Source organism: Lissotriton vulgaris, chromosome 7 (assembly GCF_964263255.1).
Source record: "Lissotriton vulgaris chromosome 7, aLisVul1.2, whole genome shotgun sequence".
Taxonomy (NCBI): domain Eukaryota; kingdom Metazoa; phylum Chordata; class Amphibia; order Caudata; family Salamandridae; genus Lissotriton; species Lissotriton vulgaris.
The window spans coordinates 587,486,642-587,511,393 of NC_141695.1; the positions used below are offsets into that span (position 1 = coordinate 587,486,642).

Sequence of the window (24,752 nt, forward strand, 5' to 3'; positions counted from 1 at the left end):
TTATCAAGTCGATGTGTTGAGGTCCTCTGATTTGCCCATTTTCAGGATGATTTGTGTGCCATCTGCATTGCTGTAGCGTGTCAGGTTGAAGGATTTAATCAGATCCAATAAGGAAATTGGGCGGATATCAAACACGGGAGGAAAGATGTTAAAGCCCAATGGAATGCCACAGTGCAGGATGTGAGGCGCTGTTGTATAAAGTAGCAGGAATACCAGCCTTTGTCTGTCTTGGAGGTAGTGGAGTATCCACTTTATAGCACTGTCTCAGTAGTAGCAGGTGCTGGTGGACAATGTCAAATGCTGCTGATAAGTGCTAATGCTGCCATCCCATTCTTGTCAACTGTCATTTTTTGGTCTTCCTGTATGGCTACAATAGCCGATTCTAGGGATCTACCTGGTCTGAAACCACATTGCAGATCCTACAACAGATTGCTTTCCTCACAAAAGCTGGAGAGTTGGTGAAAGACAAATTGTTCAAGTAAAGTACCTGGGAAATTGCTACTGGGTATGGGACTCTAGTTTGTTGGGCAGAATAAGCTGAAAGTTCAGTCTGAAAAGTGATTTGATGTAGCAGGTCATATGGGCAGGATCCTTGTTGTAAGGATATATTTAACAAACAGCAGACCACTTCAACTGGCACAGGGTGTCAGAAGGTTATCTTTAAAGATTTTAGGAGATGCTGGATCCAATAGTGCTCCAGAGGGCCTGCATGAAAATGCCATATAACTCTAATCTAGAGAGCACACTGTAGTGTTAAGAGATGGTTGGCTGCTTGCATCAGTCTCATCCCCAAGGCCAAAAAGATGCCACAAAGAGCAGCAGGGCTGGGATCCCCAGGTCTGTTCTTATAAGGATATGCTTCCAGTCCATTCAAGAAGATGGGAGCGGGACTGAGGTGGATCTTTCCTTTTTGGAAACTGCCCTTGCTGCTATGTCTGGCTCCTCATTGGGATTCATGGCTTGCTGGTTCCAATGTCCAGCACCAGATTCCTGCTTAGCTGCTCCCATGGAGCTTCCGAGTTGCCAGCAAAGGGTACAAAAAAAAGAAGTCTCTGTTGTTCATAAATCTATCTGTTTGCGAAGATGTTTGAGAGTGACTGAAAGTGAACAGGACTGAGTAAAAGTGTGTGTATGTGTTTGAATATGCCAATGAAAGTGAAAGGAAGTGAGAATCTGAATTTAATAGTGTATATGAATAAAAGAAAGCGACTACGAGGGATTGAGGTAAGGAGTGTGAACGTGTTAGAAGGACTAAGTGATTGGAGATTTTAGAGGGATTCAAAGTGAGTCAGGGGTGCAACTGTCAATGGTAAAATGGGTGCAGCTGCACCAGGGCCCAAATTGTGAAAGGGCGAGTTTGTGCAAGTGTGTGCAAGTGTTTTCAAGTGAGAATGAAAACGTTGGTGGATGAGTAACAGTGAGTATGAGTGAGAATGAGTAAGTGAGAGAATGTCAGTTGGAGTGAGCAAGGGAAAGAGTAAATGTGAGAAAGTGTGATTAGGAGTAAAACAAAGTTTGAATAAAATGAGGTGAACTCCTGCCAGGTTTTATGCCTCGCCACTTTAAAAGATCACCAGCCACCAGAGATCATGAGCAAGTGGAGTAGTGTTTCCGTTGTGTAGTTCTAATGACCACTTTCCATGCGCCGTTATAAAGATGTAGATGCATTTTTGGATATACATACATAAGAGTACTGCCCTAGGGATTACTCAGACAAAAGTAAGAGTTGAGAAGAAAAAGATCTCCAAGCAAGGCCAATCTAAGATGGCAAAAGAAATAACTGAATCAACGAAAACCAGCCAGATATTTTTTTTTAAAAACACAGTGCAAGAAGTATGAAACATCTTGTTGCCTCGGAGGACGTGGCCAAGCCGACTGCTAAAATGGCCTTTGGTAGAGAAGCTCCGAAGGGAGTACCGGCTTGTCGACATTTTCCCCGAAGAAGTGTAATGCAAATTGCACCAAGACAGCAGTGCTGACCTACGGAAAGCGCACCGAGCCAGCGGAGCTGAATTCTGGTTTGAAAATAGCCCGGATTGTGAAGATGAGGCCCGCAGAGTGAGGCTGGGGAGGAGCCTGCGGCTGAACGGCCTGACAACTTTACTGGGCGGTGGCACAGGAGGCCCTAATGCCTAGCAGACGCAGAGGAGGCGGCCCGGCTCTGGTGCGATGAGTCGCGGGTGACCGCACTTCAGCGAAGCCTCTGCTCCCCCTCTCCTCACCGGGTTTCATCCCGGACCCGCATGACCGCACTCCCGGCCCTCGACCCCACCCCATAAGAGCACACATTGTGCGCGGATATAGAGCCCGCTTGCCACCGTTGTTGGGGGTGAGAGAGCCGGCAGAGCAGTGTCCTGGAAGGATGGAGGGAGGGTGGAAGGGGGGGAGGGCATCCACGCGACAGATGAGGACCTACTGGCACTTGGCCCTGATGCCACTCGCGCCTGTGACAGAGCGGGGCCCTCGCTGCTCAACAACCGGGCATGACCTCTTTTGAGACCCGCAGCCACATGCCAGAATAGTACACACTGAAGTCCCAGCCTGAGTGATGATCTCTGTGGAGCCCGACACGCGCGCACCGCACCGGAGCTCGATTGCAGCGGTCCCCATTGAGGGCCAAAATAAACACTTTGGAACTCCAGTAATCAATATTGGTGTGGAGAATTGATTAACCCCCAGGCCTGATCCCTCGCCATATCTTGGGTCACATCATTTGAAGAACTGGAGAAGGCCCCCCGGTTGCCATTTGCCCTCACGCAAGCAGATCTATAAATGAATTGCCCACTGCGACTGGCTTCCATCTCCAGATCATCACCTTACGCTGAGACCTTGCGCTATATCGGTCCCTGGAGCCCCTAGGACGGCATAGGCAGCAAAAAACCCAAACAGAGAACCCACCCCTTCGAGAAAGTGCCTGATAAAACGCCACTGGAATCTTCTGAAATGGCCGACAATACACAAGTCCCGGAACACTCCACGTACACTGAGGTGGCCTCCATTACCATTTTGCAAGAAATGAGGGCAGGATTCAAGGCCCTAGACTCTCGCTTTGACTTACTAGACAATAACATTGCAGAGCTGGGGGGCTAAAATCCAGGTTCATGATCGACGGCTAGATGTGGCGGAAGCTCGCATCTCAAGACATCGAAGATGAGACTGCGCAGTCCCTCAAAAGACTGGAGCGAGTGGAACACATTCTCAAGGAAGTCGCCATTAAAAACGAAGGTTTAGGGGGCCTGCAGTCACCACAATAACGTTCGCATTCTGGGAGTTCCCAAGACGACAGCCACCGGACGCATGGACCTTTTTGTGGAAAATCTACTTACCGACCTCTTTGGCAAGGAGTCATTCACCGCTGGATTCGTAGTGGAGAGGGCCCATAGGTCACTGGGCCCCAGGCCTAATCCTGGTCTTCCTCCCAGGCCCATAATAGCACACCTCATGAACTTCAGAGACCGTGACACAACGCTGAGGCTGGCTACAGAACGTGGAGATTTAGACTGGCAGGGGTCAAAATTGTCCTTCTATCCAGACTTCACATTGATGGTTCAGGAAGCCAGTCGTAAATTCAATGGAATAAAGACCACACAGCGAAACCTAGGCCTCAAATATGGCACGCTACACCAAGCAAGACTGAGAATTGATGTAGGTGGCAGGACCCGCATATTCAACACTCCAGTTGAAGCTCAAGAATTTTGTCTGACATGCAAACAATGAAACAACCAGTCATCAGCTGGAGCGAGCCTTCCTTCCTCGCCACATAGCGGCTCGGATGCTAGCACAGAACTCTTTTCCAACTCAGGCACTGGTTGACACATCATTCTAGTGTATTCAATTGGGAAAATGTTATTCATTTTGCATTATCATGTCATTTGGTTGGTACGCAACCCGGCGTTGCCACCCCACCGTGGTATATCCATTGAGTTTGTTATTCTTCCCACTGGGGTACTTTGCTTGGGCCATATCAGTCATGCTTAAAGTAGATTTGTACTTCCTTTTCGCTTGTTTGCAGAGGGTTTGCCACCTTTGGGTTTAAAGGTGGCTGGGTGGGGGTAAGAGGGGGGGTTTGTTTGGATTGTTCGATTCAATTGTTGTAGTTTGCACCTTCGCCCGCTATCACTAGCAATGTTAGACATAATCGCAGGTCTGTCAAGTTAGATTTACACCCTTTTCTGATGGCACGACTGGGTGAGGTTGACGGCCCTTCGGCCCTCTCCTTGATCTTGTGGAATGTCAGGGGTCTTAATGACAATCGTAAATGACGACAGGTGATTCACTACCTGCTTCAACACAAGGTAGCCTATTTGCAGGAAACCCATTTCCACCCCCTCAGATTCAGCGCTATTCGGTGCCAGCTGTGGCGCACACAGGTTTTTAGCAAACTACAGCAGTTATGCTAGGGACGCTGCCATTTTAATACACAAAAGAGTCCCCTTTCATCTCAGCGACGTGGTTCACGACCCGGAGGGCAGATACATCATCATCACTGGCTCCCCAAGTGGCCACAGGGTCGCTCTGGTCAACATCTATGCCCTGAACACTGACTCCCCTGAGTTCTTCCACACGCTGAATGCCCAAATGTCAAAACTAGAGCCCCACAAGGTATTATTGGGGGGGACCTTACTACTTGACCCTGGACTCAACAGCACTTCACGGGCACCAGACACTAAACCGCAGGCACGACGTGCACTGAGGGAACTCTCCGAGCAGCACACACTGACAGATATATGGCGGAAGCGCAACCCCACCCAGACGTAATACACACACTACTCTGGCCAACATAACACCTGGACCAGGATAGAATATTGGTTGCTCTCCCCTGAATTCACAGACTGGATTGCCTCGCTAACGACGCTCCCTATTACATACTATGACCACTCTCTGATAGGGTTACACTTGAAACTCCCACGACCTGAAGGATATGAACGACAATGGCGCTTCCTTGGCCAAGCCCTACATGATGAACTATTCAAAGCTGAAGTACGAGAAGCCATAGAAGACTATTTCGAGATCAATACAGGTTCTGTGAGCTCCTGGGCGACACTATGGGAGGGTTTCAAGGCAGTTATTAGGGGTGTTTGCATCTCTAAACATGTGGGGGTGCTCAGAGACCTTCGGAACTCGATGACAGATATTGAACGCGACATCACTACACTTGACACCAATCCCTTGGGGACCCTGTAGGTCAGGCAAAGCGATGAGCCCCTCTGTCTGAATACAGAGACACCGCAGACTGGGAGATATTGTACCTGGGGAAATACCACACAGCCAGGCGTTATGGGGAAGAGGATAGACCGGGGAGAGTGTTAGCACAAATGTTGAGGCGGCCATACAGTAAATCGTACATCCCTGAACTTCACATTTCCACTGGGCACACACTCAACAATACCTCCGATATTCGCAACGAGTTTCTAGATTATTACACTACGCTGTGTACTTCAAGGGTGTGTTTTGATAGCACAGCCCAAAACGACTCTCTCCGAGATCACACTGGTTTATCTGGAAAGGTATTTGCAGGACTTCTTAGCAGAGCCCATCTCAGTGGCTGACGTATCACTCGCCATCAACACAAACCGAGACTCCACAGCCCCAGGGTTCGATGGCTTCACGGGGATTTTTACAAAGAAAAAATCTGGCTTTGTGCCTCACCAGTCCACCTCCTTGAATCTTCAGACGCTGTTCGCAGCCCTTCACAGAATTAATCTGGAAACCCATGCGGCCGCGATATTATTAGGTGCGGAGAAAGCCTTAGATTCTTTGGAATGGCCATTTATTCTTACAGTGATGAAACCTATGGGCATGCCGTTGGGATTCATTGCCACTACGGCACTACTCTATGGCAATCCAACGGCAAGGCTGCATTTGAATGGCACGCTTTCCAGACCATTTGTGCTTTCTCGTGAGACTAAGCAGGGTTGTCCCTTGTCACCACTTCTGTTCATACTAGCAATGGACCAGTTGGTTAGGCATTTCCAAGAACGTCACCTGCACCGGGGATTACAGTTTAATACCGGCCCTCTCATGGATACCCTCTATGCAGACTAGTGCTGAATTTGTGCCGTTGCTTTCCGGTGCTCAGCACCGGCACTTAAATCACCGGGCCGGGTCTATTCGATCTTTATCCTCCAGCCGAGGGCCCGATAATTATTAAAAATGAATTCCTACTCTTCCTCTGTTGCTGCCTGGTATGTCCTCTTACGGAGGCCCACCCCGGTCCAGCCATGTTAAAAGATCAACATCAAGACGTTCATCACGTCAGCAGATCGTGCCTGCCTTCCACAAAGAACATGTTTTCATTTCCATTGGGGAACTGCTGAGGGCGGGCTTTTGGCTGAACTGGGGCAAGGCAGACTGGAATTGTGCAGTACTGCAGGGCAAATGTTTTACAGTAACGTAAAATTTCCAGCAGAAGTGAATTTAAACGAGCACTCAAAATCAAAAGCAGCAGGTAGGAGTTTCATAGATTGAATTTACTTGCTTCATAAATAGAGAGGTAACGTGGTGCAGTCGCTATCAGGCTTCTCAGAATCCCATGAATAAATTGTTATTTTGTGAAACCGGGCCTTAAGTGCCTTTTGTGACACGCATTCCCGATATTTTTCCCTGACACCCTCAACACGATTTAGTTGGGCCACTTATTTCCTGCTTAGTGTAATCTATTTGCTTGGTCCTTCTCACATAGTTTCGTGGTATAATGTTTTAGAATAGTTTTTATTTGCTTCGTTTACACATGCTTACGTTTTTAATATGTCAGTTTATGAATACCTTTGTGCACATGGACGCGTACTTGATGCAACTCACAGTTTGCCTCAGTGTCCTTGGCATTTGTGTCAGTCAGCCATGGTTGGAAAGCGTGGCTTCTCACCCATGAGGGCTGGGGAAGGGAGAGTATTACCTCATTATTTTGTAATTTTTGCACATCGACACTGTCTGGAAAATGGTTTCACCTCTGCACCAGTTTGACACCAAAATACAGAAAAGTGACAAATCTGCGCTAGACAGGTGCCTTCCAAAATGACTTGACCAAAATCATTGTTGGCGCTTCTTGCGATGAAACTTGGGTGCAAGATTTGTCGACCATCCGGAATCACGCCCTGCTCTGTAACATGAGACAACTACTCGCACAAAGAGCTCTTTGAAGCAGATAACATATTTATCTGAATTCTGATAGGTTCATGTGGAAACTTCAGTGTGGAACATTGTAATATCTCCTACAATGAATGCTGCAAGTCCTAAAACGCTATTCTTCCCAGTTTTGCTGAAGATCCTGGTGCGTTGTTGTGCACAGCTGTCTTAAGTGAGACCTAAGATTTCCCTGCATCTCCAGTCTGAATGCACTGTGGCAGAAGATGGTGTGCAAGGACGCCCTTTCATGTGAGTTTTTGTATACATTATTGTTAACGTTCTGCTTTACCAATAAAGCCTCTCTAAAGATAGGAAAAAGAGCAAAAACGAGTGCATGCAAAGTCATTCTGCTTTCAAAATGGATGGCTATTCTAGCTTCCTGCAGCTAATCATAACATCTTTTATCTTGTTTGAATAACTTTGCTTCTAGGTAGGTTTATTACTACAGAAATTCTGAGCTGTTTGGACAGCAAAGTACATTTCCAATAAGTTTAAAATTTAAGGGATTTTGAGGTGAATGCTTTTCTGGGCTTCATTCACATTGAGTAGCTGAATCTGGCCTAGTGACAGTTCTGACACTTCTGAATGTTGTCCATATCCGATTTAGTTCTTTCTGGTCTATCGGCCTCATTTAAGACTGCCCATGCCTTACTCCTGCGCCATGTTTGAGGTAGGCCTACGCAAGTATTGTTTATCGTGGGCCATTTCTTTTTCCTTACATTTCAGTTTGCGGTGCTGCCTCCACTTTCAAGCGCACATTACAGGAAAGGTCTCTCCTGTGCTGTGACACATTTTCTACACGTGTGGTGGTTGGTGGCCATCAATATGTTTTCTTCTGGTTAAATTGTGAAATAGTTCTTGCCTATCAATTTCTTTGCCATGCATGTTGGCCATTCTTGATTGAATGAACTGCCAATTTCTATAGTTGAAACTAGCAAAACAAAGGAAATGGTTGCAGGTGTATTGGAGGACCGTAGTTCTTTTGTATACTGGCCACGAGAGTTGAGGCTTGCCCAAACCTTTATTGCTGATATGCGGCTTAGGATTCCATTTGACTACACTCTTTCTGGCACCCCAGGGAAGAGAGTCGATGTATGTACCTTTACGAGATGAGAACTACGGAGTAGCTTTCCCCCCCAAAAAATAAAATAAACGCTTGAACACCACATCAAGGGTAACCAGCGCTATGTAAATGCAAACCTTTTCCCTCCTCTATCCCCCACTATCCTTCTCAATCAAAATAACTGATTAATATCCATCACTTAAAATATTAATTTCATATTTCCCTATGCTAATTCATCACTAATCCTTATGGGTTCCGGAGTAGTGTGCTACTTGCCGAAAAAAGTGCTTTAAGACCCCATCAGAGATAACAAGCGCTCTGTAAATGTTAACCTGTTTCCCTCTTCTATCCCTCTGCTATCCTTTTGAATCCAAATAACTGACTAACCTATCCACCTCTCAAATTACTTTCATATTTTACTATACTAACTCAACACTAATTCTTTATGGGTTCCAGAGTAGCGTGCTACTCGCCAAAAAAGAGCTTCAACGCCTCGTCAGGGGTAGTAAGCGCTACATAATTACAATACAATACAATAAAAGCAAAAAGAGACGCACAAAAAATAAAGAAATATCCGGCATTAAGGCACATTATTAATCTCATGTCTTTCATGCTGAGGGCCTGCGCTTCAGATTTATTGCCATGTGAAATCTGACCGATGGTTGCCAGAAGCTGCGCTTGAGTCACATAGTTTGGGTTTGATAGCCTGATGCTATGAAATCCTCTGTAGATTTATTTTGCTGCCCTGCCTTTCTGAAATTAAAAAAGAGTGCATACTCGTAGCATGCATTTTTATCAGCACTGACCTGGAGAGGTGTCTGTAATTCAACTTTCGAACTCAACATTCATGGCCCATAACTAACTACAGTGTGCACATGCTGCTCTGCAGTCTGATTGCGTGGCACAGGACCTGGCAGCATTACGAGGAGAAGCCGGGCCGCAGGCATAGCAGGACATTCTGAATCCAGCCAGCACAAGGTGGCGCAACACAGTGTGACAAGCCCATCATCCCTCAAAGATCAGGTAACTGGAACAAATCATTTTCGGCGCAGGGATGGCTATTGCTGATTTTGTCATTTCTGTATTTGCCTTGACTGTGCATTTTTGTAGTGTTTTCATTGCGACAGATAGTTTGCACTAGCTCATCTGTGGGATATAAGAAGTCCATATTTGTTAGAATAAATAGCAGATACCTGAAAAGAAGGCAGTTTCTAAACTACAAGTTGCTTTTGACTTGACCAAATTAAAAAGACTGGCTAACAAGAACCCTAAACAAAGAACGCTTTTAAAAAGGATACTCTCATCCAGGATCACAAGTGTATGCACTTTGTGATTTAAAATGTGGTTGGCAGTGGGCTGAAGCAGGTTAGTTAATAGAAGGAAAGTATTTGTGTGTTTGAATTTCACATACTTGCTGCATTGTCTCCGCAAGTGTGTCCTTTCATTTCATTTCCACTAAATTCAATTACTAGATGAGTGAACACAACAGCTGAAACTGACTGATCCAAACATACATGCTGGTTGATTAAAGTGTCCAAAAGCAAAATGAGCAATAGTATGCTGCAGAAACCACTGTCCGGAAACCATTGTCAGTCTCTGAATTAAATCCACTTATGGTAAAATGCCACCCTTGACCCACTACACAGCATGTAATTGGCTTGTTATGAGATGGAAAGGGTTAACTGTTTAGAAAAAAGATTGATCATTTAGGAGTTAAATTGAAAGAGTCCTATATGACTTTTTCATTCTTCCACCACTGTTGCCTCTCGAGGACTAAAGAGTCATTCATGTTGTGCAAATGATTTGGTGCACACTTGTTAAAATGTAGAATGATCAGGATCCACTACAGGAAGACTTGTGCAAACATGACTGAAGTGGACAAATTGTAAAAGGAAGCCGTAATTTAACAATATGACATTGTTTCTATCTTCACATGGAGTTAATTTGTGATGTATTTTTCAATACTCAAGTCAATGTGAGTGGATGAATTAATGAGTTTCTAAGTGAACGTGCTGGCAGCGCCCGCTTTAGCCCTCCTGGCGCCTGATGCAACAATCTCTTTTGGCGTCTCGTACACCAAGCTTGAGGAGGTTGGGGGACCGCCATGTTCACATACACTCTGAAAGTACGAGTCCTTAAAACTAACAATGTCAAGTGCTTTCACAGTGCATACACAAATGTTGTGCCCCCAAGCTTTGCACTCGATGATATAGTGTCCTTAATCACTATTGTGTGTTTCGGACAGCACAGCTATGCATTGATGAGACGGGGCAAGAATGATATAGCCCTGTCATACCCCTACTTTACATAATTAATTACTGTATATTTATTAAAGCAGAGGTGTACTCTTTTCTTGCTTTTCCTCAGTATTTGCTTTTCTTCCCACCCTTCACACCTTACTCCTTCCATTCTCTCCATTCTTCTTTCACGTTCTGCCCTACATCCACGTTTCCTCTTAATCGCCACCTCCCATCATGAATCCCCTTTTCATTTTTCACCTTCTCATCTTTCCCTTCCACTCTATTCACGCACTCCCGCAGTCTGCTCTTCTTCTCTTTCTCCACTTTCTTTTTTTCATTCTCATCCTGTTCCACTCCAATCTCGCACTCCCCATCTCTGCTTTCCTCATTTCTCTTCACATTTTTTGTCTACCGTATCTATGTTGCTTACAGACCTCTGCTCCTTCCCCACTCCCCCTTTTATGTTTTTCCTTCTTGCACATTTTTTTATATCCACTCCAGGAATCAGTGTTTGTTCTCAGGGTCATAAATTGAAATCTTGGTGTGACAACTCAAGTCTTTCATCTTCCTGAGGTCGATAACATTTGTGGCGTTGAGCTGGATCACAACATTTTTAATTCATTGTCAAGGCTTCCTTTGGTGAATATGTGCTTTACAATGTGGAGAAGTGTGGCTCAATGGTTAGAGCAGGCAGACCTCGATGCAAAGCTCTGGCCAGGCACCAGGGTTCGATTCCTGCCCTGGCGGGTCTCGGGCACATTAATTCCCCTGACCGGATATTCTCGCCTCAGTGCCTATTCCGATCATGGGTCCCACGCTGCAACTCTGGGCAATAGCTTGCTTATCTCCACAACGGCCCCCACAACGCGAGGGATGCCTGGTCTGCACCATGGGGGTGCCCAGGAATGGACACTTCACAGGGAAAGCCAGGAAGGGTTCCCTTGCGGTATACGTACAAGCGCCGGGAAACCCACTGCGGGTAGCTGTGCGCTATACAAGTACAAAAACATTTACATTTACAAACATACATGGTATGTTAAGAACACAAATGTATTTCAAACTTTGTTTTTCAATTTCTTTGCAATATTGCACTGTCATTATTCTCTCTGTACCTCCTGGGCCCAGTACCTTTCATACACTTATGCCCTTCCCTGACCTTTTTTTTTCCTTCATGCCATCTTTTTTTTTTTCCTTTTTTCTCTGCCTCAGCACCTCCAGCCATGCCTTCTTTCCCCTCTTGTTTCTTGCCTCCTTACACCCTCATTCCATTCTTCCTTCCTCACACCCTCATTCATTCCCCATCCTTCCTCCCTTGGTGCATTTAATCCTTCCTCCATTCATTTCGTACTTTCTTTTTTTCCGACTTCTTCCTTCATCTCTTCTTTAATTTCTTCCTTACTTATCCCCAACCCTTCCTTCTGCGTTTCTTCCTCCTTTCCCTTCTTCTTTCTATTTGTCTATCACACATCATTGATTTCCTTTCTTCTTCTATCCTTAATTTCTTCTTTTCACATTTTCTTATTTCTTCCTTCTTTCATCCATTACTTATTTCCTCACTCCAGTACCCCCCATTCCACCTTGCATTTGATGCTGCCTTCTTTAATGTATTCCTTCCTTCATCCCTTCCTTTTAAACAGCACATTACAAGTGCATTCTCTTCAGTTAGCAAAACTGCCTCAAGTCCTCTATTGACCTTTTCTAAAGCTGCACTTTCAGATTTGCACACATTCTCTTATTTGAGAGAACTTTTAAGTTGTTGTCACAGGCTTCCCATATGTTGCAGTATTGATTTGTATAGTGCACTAATCACCCAAGAGCGTATCCAGGGACTTGGGCAGATGTGTAGGTGGGAGGTCCTTGAAGTGCATATGTGAAGAGCCAGGTCTTCAGCTTTTTGCGGAACTCTAGACGTGAGGAGGTGGCTATGATGTGTTGAGGCTTGATGATGTGAGTGGAACCAATAAAGGAAGTGGGTGAAGCCTCGGGAGGAAGTGGGTGGTGCTGAACAAGTGGGTGTGGCCTCCTCAAAAAATGTGAGCACCTGCACTTAATATTTCACAAATTAAGCACTGATGCAGACGATACCATCTTATATGTCCGGGAACCCCAAACCAACTTAGCGCCCCTCATTAGGGAAGTCCTCAGATTCAGCATATTCTCCGGGCTGGGCGTAAACTGGCACAAGTCTATTATTTTTCCATTAACCACTAGCACTACTCCATGGGACTGCGAGTATCTTCTTGAATGGTGTTCCGATTCGGTAAAATATCTCGGGATACACATCCATTTGGACACCACACAAATTATACGCTTAAACTACGGGCAGGCAGTACACACTTTAGAGAAGCAGGTGGAACGTTGGCTGAGGTTACCATTATCACTAGAGAGTCGTGTAGCAATTCTAAAGATGGTCGCTTTTCCCAAATTTCTATATCTCTTCATTAACATTCCCATACCTCTTACCGATGTTTCTTTTTCCAGACATTACGATCGCACCTCACACAACTGGTCTGGGGGGAAAAGCAGCCACGTGTCCACTGGTCAATACTCACATTACCATATGTACGGGGAGGGTTTAACATGCAAGACTTACAATTACATTATCTAGTGGCACAATGTCACTATGCACACGCATGGTTTCACCCAGACACGGAGTGAAGAAGCGTGGCTCAATGGTTAGAGAGGCAGACCCTGATGAAGAGGTCTGGCCCGGGACCAGGGTTCAATTCTTGCCACGGCGGCACTTGGACTCAATTTCCCCGGACCTGATAATTCTCGCCTCGGTGCCTAGTCTAATCATGGGTCCCACTCTGACTCTGGGCAATAGCTTGCTTAATCTCCACAACGGCCCCAGCAGCGCTGTGGATGCCTGGCTTCACCTTGGGGGTGCCCAGGAGTCGACATTTCACAGGAAAGCCAGGATGGGTTCCAGAGCGGTATGAATACAGCGCTACGAGGCCTCCGGGTAGAAGTGCGCTATATAAATACTCTACATTTACATTTACGCAAGAATACCGTTTCTGCGACCAGAGGCGGATCTCATTCTTCCCGACCGGCTGTTTACAGTTCTTTCTAGGGGCTTTCCCCGTGACCCACATGACATACAAACGGTGTCCACCACCAGCTGGGTATGGGGGAAATTGAGGAAGCTTACCAGCGCTACAACCCTATACTCATCCGCCCTTCTTTTACCAAATGCTAGGTGGTTCCCAATTACTGAGAAAGGCTTGGTGCAGCTCACACTGGCTACCTTAGAGGTAGTCAAAATGGGGGATTTATATCCTGAGGGACATATATTCTCACTGAACGACAATACACGGTACACTGACAGGGTGTTTAATGAATCGATTTGTTATGACCCAAATGAGGTCTGCCTTGCGGGCGACACTTCCCACGTTTCCAATTGAACCAGAGTCCTTTCCCCCACTCACACTAGAAATAGATAACCCAGATGAAGCGAGTCTCATTTCTAAATTGTACAAAGCTAGTTCCGATATGAGACCGGTGTGTGACAACAAGCTCCGGCACGCCTGGAAGGCAAATTTGGGCGGTCCAATAACAGACGAACAATGGTCCAAATGCTCGGCGGCCACCAAATAAATCTCTCTTAACAGCAGGCACAAGCTGCTTCATTTTGAATTTCTTCGCCATGCCTATTTTACACCAGCCAAAGCAAACAGGATAGACGCCCCCAGGCCACTTACATGTTTAAAATGTGTGGCACACCACGCCGGCTTCATTCACATGACATGGATTTGCCCTCGATTACAGAGTTATTGGGTGGACATTCACTCTACACTTGGGAAGATGATCGGCTTGCCTCTCTATCCCATTCCAGAGATTGCACTGCTGGAGTACACAGTGAACTTCCCAAAGAGTGTTAGAGGCTTTGCATTGCTGGGACTCCAGCTGGAAAAAAGGGAGATTGCTATACACTGGGGCAGAAAAACAGGACCAAAAGTTCAGGACTGGCGGCGCAGTTTAGCCAATTGCAAGGTTAATGCGGAGAACTATGCTAGCATCACACCCTCAACGTCCCGCCCCAAGGATATATGGGGCCCATTTCGGAGATATGTGGAAGCAACGAAGCAGGCCTCAAATTCTCAATCAGAAAAAGGTATTGTGCCTGAGGGAGTGGGGTGATTATATCATAATTATTAACGCATACGTCGAGGGCAACAATAGCTGGTGTTGTGTTTCTGTATGCCTACACTGAAGGTAAGTGAGAAGATGGGAATCCAACACATCTGAGACATGCGCTGGGAGTGGCCTAGTGGTAGGGCCATTTGGGTAAGATATTTACTGTCCTGATGTGTCATTGTACTAGACGTGCCAACTACACCTGTAATTGTACTATTAAGATAGACCTGTAGAACTTGCGAAGTGAATGTTTATGATATGATGGACCTGGTGACTTATTTGCAACATTTGTATGTGCTACATATTGGAAAAATAAAGTTTAAAAAAAAACAAAACAACATCTTGTTGCCTCAGAGGGGTTCTTTTTAACTTGCAACATTCAGTTTCTTCAACCCCAAAAACACTAACATCTTCATCCAAAGTGTTATACATGCATGTGGGCTGCACATGAAAAAAACCTGTATATAGAAATGATTAATTCACATTTGTAAAGTGAATACTCTGATATTATTATCTCATTGTAATAACATTTGTTTATCAATGTATGGCTTTCCAAAAATTTCTATAGAATGAATGGAATACGTCTAGTTTGGTAAAGCGAGGATCCTTTCCCAATATATCAAATGGATAAAACGGAGACGGTCAATGCAGCTCCACTCTCAGACAAACTCTTAAAAATAATGTGCGTGCATTAAAAAGGATGCCTTCACTCAAACACTCATACACACAGATATAGTCACTGTGAAACAAACACACCTAAGGTTAAGCATCATGTAGGTTAGGAAAACCAATAATCAAAATCAACGTGTGCACACTGCAGTACTGTCAAGCACAATAAAGATAAGGAAGGCTAGAATAAGTTAAAAAAAGAACAAAAAACAACATACCTGGTATAACCACTGCCATGAAAATCTGTGCTGTTGAGGTTGGAGATCACAGTTTGCTGTTCGGAAGACACAGGAAATTAGTATGACAACCATTTTATCTACATTTTGAATGCTTCAAAGTAAAGCTCATCAGGGTAGAAGAAGCTTTGCACAGTCCTGACGGAACATGGTTGAACTTATGTCACATTGAAAGTTTGAGGTAGTTGCTGATAGTGTGTGGGAAGATCTGCGTTAAAATACTCAACTACTTTACACCAGCTTCCGTTTATATATCTTTGTAGCACAGTGTCTCTGCAGACCTGGCTAGACAGTCAGGCATGTTTTTCATTGCAACTTGATGCAACACAAGTGCTGCACAATGGTCATTTGGCAGTAAAAGATGAAAAGGGGTACATTAATTGACAGAGTACTCACCCATAATATTCATTACTCCGATTACCATTCCTATATCTCAGTATTTATTTTATAACGTGTTTCACATCCCATTCTGGCACCAGGTAAACAAGTTTAAACAAAGAACCCTGCCTCTCTCATGGATTACCTGGGACTCCTTCCACAATAAAGGGATGCCAGTCCCCCCTCACAGCCTCTTATATCCAAGGGCTGGCGATACATGTTGTAAAAAGGAGAGAGAGATTGGGGCACAAGTACTTGTTAGGATGGGTAACTGAAGAAATGAACATTACTCGTAAGCAATCTGCACATTACCTCCTCAACCCTACCTTGCCCACCCTTAACTCTATGAGAAAATACACGAGAATCACTGGATCCAAACTAAAGACACAAACTCTCAAAAATGCAATACATCAATTTATAAAAGAATATAGTATTACATGAGAAGTAACTAGTTGGAAGCACTGGTGGCAGCACGCTGGTTCTAAAGTCCTGAGCTTTCTAGTCCTTCACATCCCTGTCAAAAACACCAGAATTTACATATAAACTAACAAAATCTAAATCCAAAGTACAGGCAGCTTCCGTCACATCACAGCTACCGTCACATCTAAAGGAAGCCAAAAATATTTCTCTTTAGAAGGAAGATTTAAAAACAGGAAGAAAAAAGGATATTCTGGTATAGATGAAATGCTGAAATTAACTTCGGTTAAAAAGCAGGCCATAAACCCAAGATCAAATTGACAAATAAAACATCACATAAGCTTCCAGGACTCACAAAGAGGCTAGTTTACCAAGCCAGCAAGATAAAGTAAGAACATCGCAAACCTAGCTTTTCAGTGTCAAAAAGTTAAGAGCTACTTTTTCTAAAGGTTCAAAGTGTGTAAGTTGTAGAGCTGTAAGAGGCAAAGAATTCCCCAGACAGAAGTACCAATTTCACATGCGCTCAATGAAAAAAAAAAACATTTCAAAAGTCTTGCACCTAACTCATCAATTTTGGAAATTTCTCCCCATAGAGCCATACCATCAAGTGAACTAGAATAGACACTAAAAATTCCAAGTCAGGAGGAGGAGCTTCGCGGGCGAGCAAGATGGCCGCGTAAGCTCGGAGACCCTCCGACCCTCCGCATAAATCCTGATCGAAATCCTGTTCCACGATGGTGGATTCTTGTTGGTGAATGGTCGTGGAGACGGGATCTGCTGTCCGATTCAAAATCCGACACTTATAGACGAAGATACGTCGTGCTGGAGACTCGTGCCAGGAACGAACCATTGTCTCGGTGATGGCCGACGGCAGCGACATTGAAGCGCATGATCGATATGCCAAGTGAGTGACTCCTGCGCCAGCCGACGGAGTAAGCGAAGTTGCGAAGTGGCCTTTCGCTGACTGAACATCTGTGGCTGCTACGCTTCGCACCTGCTTGTGTACTCGTAGGGGTTTCGGTGTGCCACCCTTTGTTCAATCTCCGGCCCCAACATGGCGGGCAAGGGCGACCCAGACAGAACGGTGAACCGGGTCAGTAGAAAGACAGGCCAACCCCAGACAAACAAGATTGACCGTTATGCCCAACAAAGGACCTCGCCGACTGTGGCCACCCATTCAAAAGACACTCTACGTGCGGGCTCGCCGGACGAGCCAGAGCCGACACTCCGGGACATCATGGGGGCTATAGCTGGCATCAGAACGGAGATGCACAAGCAACACGAAGCCCTTACGCACAAAGTGGATACTTTGGCGATCGATCTCAACCTGATCAGGGCCGACCTTGGCAAGACCAATGACAGAGTGAAGTCAATAGACATCAAGACTGCTAGCCTCACGACTGATGTATCGGATCTGCAGACAGAGGTCCGAAACCTGAGGTCTGTCAACGATCTTTTTTCGAGACGGCTGGAGGACTTTGAGGGACGTGCCAGGCGACAGAACGTCCGAATTATTGGGGTTCCGGAGGGGGCGGAGGACTCAGCCACCGATCTCTTCGTTGAGGAACTGATAAAGACTCATCTGGCCCCTGCGGGCCTCAGCCATTTCTTTTCAGTTGAACGGGCCCACAGAATGCCGGGTGGACCACCCAAGTCGGGCGCCACGCCACGACCCATCATTGCCCGCCTGTTCAATTTCAGGGATCGGGATGTGATCCTACAGGCCTCGAGACGGCACGGGCCCCTCAAGTTCCAGAACGCGGATGTCAACTTTTACCCAGACTTTACCAGGGTCGTTCAAAGACAGCGTCAAAGTTTTGCGGGAGCGAAGCGACGTCTCAGAGACTTGGGGATGAGGTACTCGATGATGTTCCCCGCTAGACTACGTATTGAACACGATGGTCGTGCTGTATTTTTCGACATGCCTGAAGTTGTGAGCGACTGGCTGGACACATTGCCGCACCGACGCGAGGAACGGGAGGAACATTCAGAGGGCGCCTCGGGAGGCCCCGATCATAAGGAGTAGAACTCATTCCACTAACTTTGTCGGTCGGTGTTCCTGTTGACTATGACCTACGAGCCATACTGTTGCACTTTATAGTGAATATCCTTCTTTTAACATGGAGGGTGGCGTGGGGGGACTACGTGATCTCCTTTCTCCTCTAGGGTCTTTTTTTGTAGTTTAGTTCATGGGGCGACAGGCACACTGCTGGTTGGGGGGGCTGTTTAGTCTGCTGCAGGGGTGCAGGGTGGGGGGTGGTGCGAGGGTTGGTTTTGTTTGCTTTCTTTGTTTCTTCTTTCTTTCTTTAAGGCAATGCAACGTATGTTTTAATTCTTTTATTGTATCTATGAGGCCTACTGGGGTCGGCGGAGGCCCGAGGTTTGACGATGGGGGGTAGGAAATTAAAAGTTCTGTGTTGGAATGTTAACGGCTTGGGCGATCGCATCAAGAGAGGGGTGGTTTTGCAATTGTTTAAAAGGTGTATGCCTGATGTTATTTTGTTACAGGAGGCGCACTTGGTGGGCAATACGTGTCGAGCGCTCAACAGGAGGGGTTTCAAGATGGTGGCACATTCAGGGTTCTCCTCGGGGTCCCGGGGGGCAGGGATTATGATGCGCACGTCTCTCCCATTTGAGATTGACTCCAGTGTTGTGGACGAGAGGGGGCGGTACACCGCCGTCACGGGGAGATGGGAGGGGGGGTCCCTGACTCTGGTTTCAGTTTATGTTCCCCCGGGGCTACAAAACAACACTTTTCAGGACCTTGGAGGCGCCATTTTGAGCCTACCTGAGGGGTTGCTTATTGTGGGTGGTGACTTCAGCTCAGTCTGCTCGGGGACCTTGGACCGACATCCGCCCAGAGATCTCCGTAGTTCGCAATCCTGGTTGCCCGATTTCCTTGATACCATGGGACTGATTGACTGCTGGAGACTTATGCATCCCACCCAGAGTCAATACTCCTTTCATTCCGGGGCGCACGGTAGCCTCTCTAGAATAGACTATGTCCTGGCCTTGGCGGCCCATGCGCCGGCAATCTCTGAGGCCCGCATGCTGGCAAGGGGCATCTCGAACCATTCCCCGGTATGGGTGTCCGACTTCGACATTGTGGTTGCCGAGCGGCCTGTAGTAGTTAACCCGTGGTATTTTCGAAACCCGAAGACGCGCGGACTCCTGGCCAGAGCTATTGAGCTCTACTTTTCTGAGAATACTGGGTCGGTCACATCGGCCGCCACTCTATGGGAGGCGTTCAAGACGGTTCTGCGAGGTGAGGCCCTAACCCTCATAGCGGAAGTCCGTAGACACAGAGATGCCGACACGTTGCGCATCGAAGCAGAGATTAGGGAGTTGGACTCCCAATTGGAAGCGGGCCCAACGCCTGAATTGCTCCACACCCTCTCGCTTAAGCAATCAGAATATCGCGATATTGTCTCCGACGCTGCTAAAGTCATGGGTAGGGAACAACAGGGCAGAATTTATGATGTCGGAGACAAGGCGGGCAAGCTCCTTGCTTGGCTTGACAAGAAGGAGAGAGCTGGTCGTGTGGTTCTGGAGGTGTTGGGAGACGATGGCCTGCTTGTCACTGATCCGAGTGCAATAGTTGAGTCGTTCTCTGACTACTTTCAGGGCATCTACACTTCAGTTTCGGACCGGTCTGAGACCGAATCCTGTGCACTATTGGCGGACATAGATCTCCCATGCCTTTCGGACTCGGACCGTGATGACTTGGATAGGGACATTACTGCGGACGAGATAGCCCTTTCCATTCGTTCCCTCAGACCCGGTAAGGCACCCGGCCCCAACGGTATTCCGGTGGAACTTTATAAAATTAAGCCTGATGTTGTTTCTCCGCCCCTACGGAACATGTTCCTGGAGGCGCGAGAGACGGGCATGCTTCCCCTCGACCAGAGGCTGGCCACCATTGTGGTTATCCATAAGGAAGGGAAACCAAGAGATTTGTGCCGATTGTATCGTCCCATCTCTCTGTTGAATGCAGAGTCTAAGATTCTTGCCAAATATCTGGCCAACCGTCTGATTGGCGCAATCGGCGACTTAGTGCATCCGGACCAGTCGGGCTTTATTCCATATCGCAACACTGCCCTTAACCTTCGTAGACTCCATGGAGCCCTGGCCAGGGCCCATACACTCAGGGAGCCAGCTGTTCTGGCGTCTTTGGATGCCGCGATGGCGTTTGACTCCCTCGAATGGAACTACCTGTGGGCAGTGTTGGCGAAGCTCGGCTTCGGTCCGGAATTCGTAGGGTGGGTTAAACTTCTGTATGCCAGCCCGCTGGCCAACGTAACGGTCAATGGTCGAGTTTCCGCGTCCTTTGCTCTTCAGAGGGGCACTAGGCAGGGCTGTCCTCTGTCGCCCCTTTTGTTCGCACTGGCACTCGAACCATTGGCAGCCTGGATACGGCACCACCCTGACATACATGGCATTCGTTGGTCCCCTGGATTCGAGGACCGAGTATCATTATATGCAGATGACATCCTTCTGTATCTTACCTCCCCTTGTAAATCTCTCATCGTGGCATGTGACGTGCTTCGACTCTTGGCCAGCACTCTGGCCTGGTCATTAATTGGTCGAAGTCGCATTTATACGTTCTGAGAGGGGGGACACCTCGTCTTCCGAGGGACTGTGGCATACAGGTGGCGAGACAGGGATTTAAATATCTGGGGATCTATATCTCAACTGACCCCAAGGCGCGCTACGAGAACAATTTGCTCCCCCCACTTGCTCATCTTAGACGTGATGTAGAGGGGTGGCGTAAACTTCCTCTCTACCTGCTTGGGCGCGCGGCGTTATTTAAGATGATGTCCTTGCCCAGGTTCCTGTATGCTCTGCAAAATACTTAAGATCCGGTCCCGGCCAGATACTTTAGGGAAATCGAGAGCTTGCAACGTGCCCTGCTCTGGGATGGCCGGCCACGCATTGCTATCACGAAGCTCACGCTCCCGTGGTATGATGGGGGCATAGCATTGCCTGACGTGCGGAGATACTACTGGGCCTCTCAGTTGGCGGCCGTTAATCACGGTCTTTAGGGCCCGGCGGATAGTCCAGGTTACGCCATGGATCGGTGGCTCCTGGATGGCGGGAAATACCATAGGGCGCTGTATGCGAGATCTCTTGATAGGCGGATGTCTGGGCCAACGAAAACCGCTGTGCACATCTGGAGAACGATTACAAAAGCACAGGGGTGGAAAGACAAGCTTACAATGGCAACTCCACTTTACGACTCCGAGATTTTGGGTAAACTGTGGCACACTAAGGGGTTCGACAAGTGGGACATGATCGGGATATCTAGGCTGGAGGACATGATGTTGCGAGGGGAGGTTAAGTCTTTTACCCAACTACAGACGGAGTTCCAGTTGGGTGGAACGGAATATTTTCGGTACGCTCAGCTGCGGCATGCACTCCTGTCCGCCATGCCGGTGGGCGAGGCAATTCCAGAGAGTTCTCCCCTGGAGGACCGGGTACTGGACGGCCACATGCCGGATAGCGCTATTTCCCTGACGTATAACAAATTGATTAATATTCGTACGGACCTTCTCCTGGAGGTGAGAGATAAATGGGTACGGGACGGGATAGAGATCCACGACGAGGACTGGCAATGTGCGGTGTCATCCCCCAAAGAGGTCGCTATCCCCGCCCGGCTTCGTTTGGTGCAATTGAAGATCCTGCACAGAGTCTACGTCACTGGCCCCAGATTAATACATATGGGACATTCGGTTGATGGCCTCTGTCGGCGTGGCTGTGGCGCACTCGCCACCTTCATGCATATCATTTGGGAGTGCAGTGTGATAGCTTCCTACTGGAGGCGGGTGCACATGATCATGAGTGAGGTGACTGGGGTGGAAGTACACGCGGAGGCCCGGAGATGCCTCTTAAATATCTGGGGTCCGACAGATTACAACACTGCACAAACTCAGTGGGTTACCCTTGGGAATATGGTCGCAAAGCGGGACATTGCACAAATGTGGGGAGCGACAACAGCCCCGAAAGTGGTACAGTGGAAGGCCAACATGGATTGGTGTATGTTCAGAGAAAAGACTGTGTACGTAGCCAGGGGTAAACCCAAAAAATGGCAGGTGTGGGGGGCTTGGAATGAGTATAGGGGTGACATTTGCATACCACCGGAATCCGCCCCACTGGAAGAACACTTGACCCCATAGCCCATAACTCCAACTGACGATTTTGTATCACTACTATCCTGTGATTCCCTCCCCCCGTGGTTCTATGTATCCATATTATTCTGAACCTAACTGTAATCATTGTGCCTAGCTGACTCCTTGATTAGGCCCCATTACATAATGATTTAATTGCCTTCTTCTTAGCGCTAGTTTTGGCGCCTCTTTCTGTACTTGTTCCTTCTTCATAAAATATAAAAATTGGAAAATCATAACCTTCACACGTTCTGCTACCTTGTTTCTTGCACATTGATCTATTGCTTCTTGAGTTGCTGCCTAGCCTCCGGGATGTAAAGCTGAATAGCTGTGTGCACTACTTGAAAATAAAGGTTTTAAAAATTAAAAAAAATAATAATAATTCCAAGTCAAACCTATCCTGAAGAAATTGTAACAACCACCTGGGTCGATAATTGCATGGATTCAAATCACAGGTTTGATACCATCGGAGGGATCGCCAGTGGTGATCATAGTCTAAACATATTAAACCCCTGCATGACTGCTCAATGGAAGCAGCAAAGGTATTGAAAGCCCTTGGTGGTCACCCGCAAGGACTTCGGGATCAATATGTCCCAGTCCCACCATCCCTCTTTAAATAAAACTGGCTTTCCTTAATTCCCCCTATGGTTGGAGAACTCTTCAAACTTCCCTAACCTCTCTAGCAAGGGATTCAAGGACACCTCTGGTTTCATAACATATAGTAGATCATCATTTGCATATAAAGAAATCTTCTCCATCTGCCATGTCCCCAGGACGTCACCATCTCCAAGGCCCGATTCCAGTAAGCCAGTGGTTCTATGCAGAGCACAAGTAAGAGGGGACAGTAGGCAGCCCGGTTTTGTTCCCTGCCCCAACAAGAATGGCGCAGAGGCCATTCCATTCATCCTCAATGCTGCCTCAGGCTCGGCGTACAGAAGGGCCACCAAACTACAAAACAGCCGGCCAAAACCCAACCGCTATAGCACACGAAGGAGGTAAGGCCAGTGAATCGCATCAAATGACTTTACTGTGTCAGTAAAGATGGTCGCCTGGAGCAAGGAAGGTCCCATCCAGCCAACTGTGCAGGCATCTGATGATGTCTCGTCGACCGACATGGTATGAATCCAGTCTGGTCGTGATGAATCAGAGCAGGTATCACTTCTTTCAATCTACATACCAAGACAGTAGCCCGGAGCTCAATCTCGACATTCAACAGAGAAATAGGGTGGTAAGAGCTGCGCATTTTTCAGCTTACAACCGTTATATGCAACTCTTAAACTACAGGGGGTCTGGGAGCGCTGGACTTAGAGCTTTATTACCGGATAGCGCAGGCCTCACATGCCCATAGTTGGGTCCATGGTCCACCGAATCTCCCTCATCTCCAGAAAGAAAGAGTTGGGCTGCCCCTGACCCCTTACCTCGTTTCCTTACTAAAGAGCGGCTCAGGCGCAGTGGAGTTCTTGAATAAGTAAATTCCACAGTTAGTGCTTGGCATATTCTCCTCAAACTATATTCTGGTGCACAATTATATTCGCTCCGAATGCGCATAGAGTGGTGTCAGTGGTTCGCTCTTAGCTCAGAACGCGGCACTATACGCTCACTGAATGATCTAGGTACTTGTGAGATGGCAGATCTCATCAAGGGAGGATGCGTGGTGACATGGGAGGAGGAGGAGGCGGTGGCGGGATTGACGATGCCCTCTGCACTAATACAATTCCATTTCTTTAGGACTCGCCATGCTATGCGTGCTGTCCTGGGAGATGAGCTGGCTGAACCACTGGAGATCCCATCACTATCCATACTATTGTGCTCCCAATCTCCTATTAAGTTAGTCTCGTAGCTTTATGCCTCTGCTTTACAAACTAGGACGAGCTCTTACACGAAGGCGCGACTGGCCTGGCAGGCGGACATAGGGTCACCACTCACGGATGATACCTGGTATGACTGCTCTGAGGTTACGCGCAAGGTATCTCTGAATGGTCGTCACCGGCTAGCACATTTCAAGTTCTTGAACAGGGTTCATTACACACCAGAGAGGCTAGATATGGGTTGCAGGATCATGACAACTGTGAACGGTGACACACCGGGGGCCATTTTATTCCACCTAGCTTGGCAATGCCCCCCTGTTGAGGAATTCTGGAATCATATTTTTAAGTTGTTAAACAACATTGTGGGGCTTTCGCTTGTTCCGGACCCCGTCCTAGCGTTGCTGGGGTACGCAAAACCATTACGCAAGAATGTTCGTAAACTAATAGCTATTGGTCTTCCTGCTAAACGACGATTAGCAATAAGGTGGATGTGGGGGCCAGTACCTACAGTC

At 47.1% G+C, this 24,752-nt stretch overlaps 1 protein-coding gene across 1 annotated transcript in view; it reads right to left on the minus strand.

The window, feature by feature from the left end:
• The window catches only part of MFSD11 (major facilitator superfamily domain containing 11), a 268,198-nt gene that overhangs the window by 212,014 nt on the left and 31,432 nt on the right, over positions 1-24,752 (minus strand). The window contains exon 3 of the mRNA XM_086930674.1: positions 15,456-15,511. Within this exon, the coding sequence (XP_086786800.1) occupies positions 15,456-15,511 (56 nt within the window). The remainder of the gene's footprint in view (positions 1-15,455; positions 15,512-24,752) is intronic.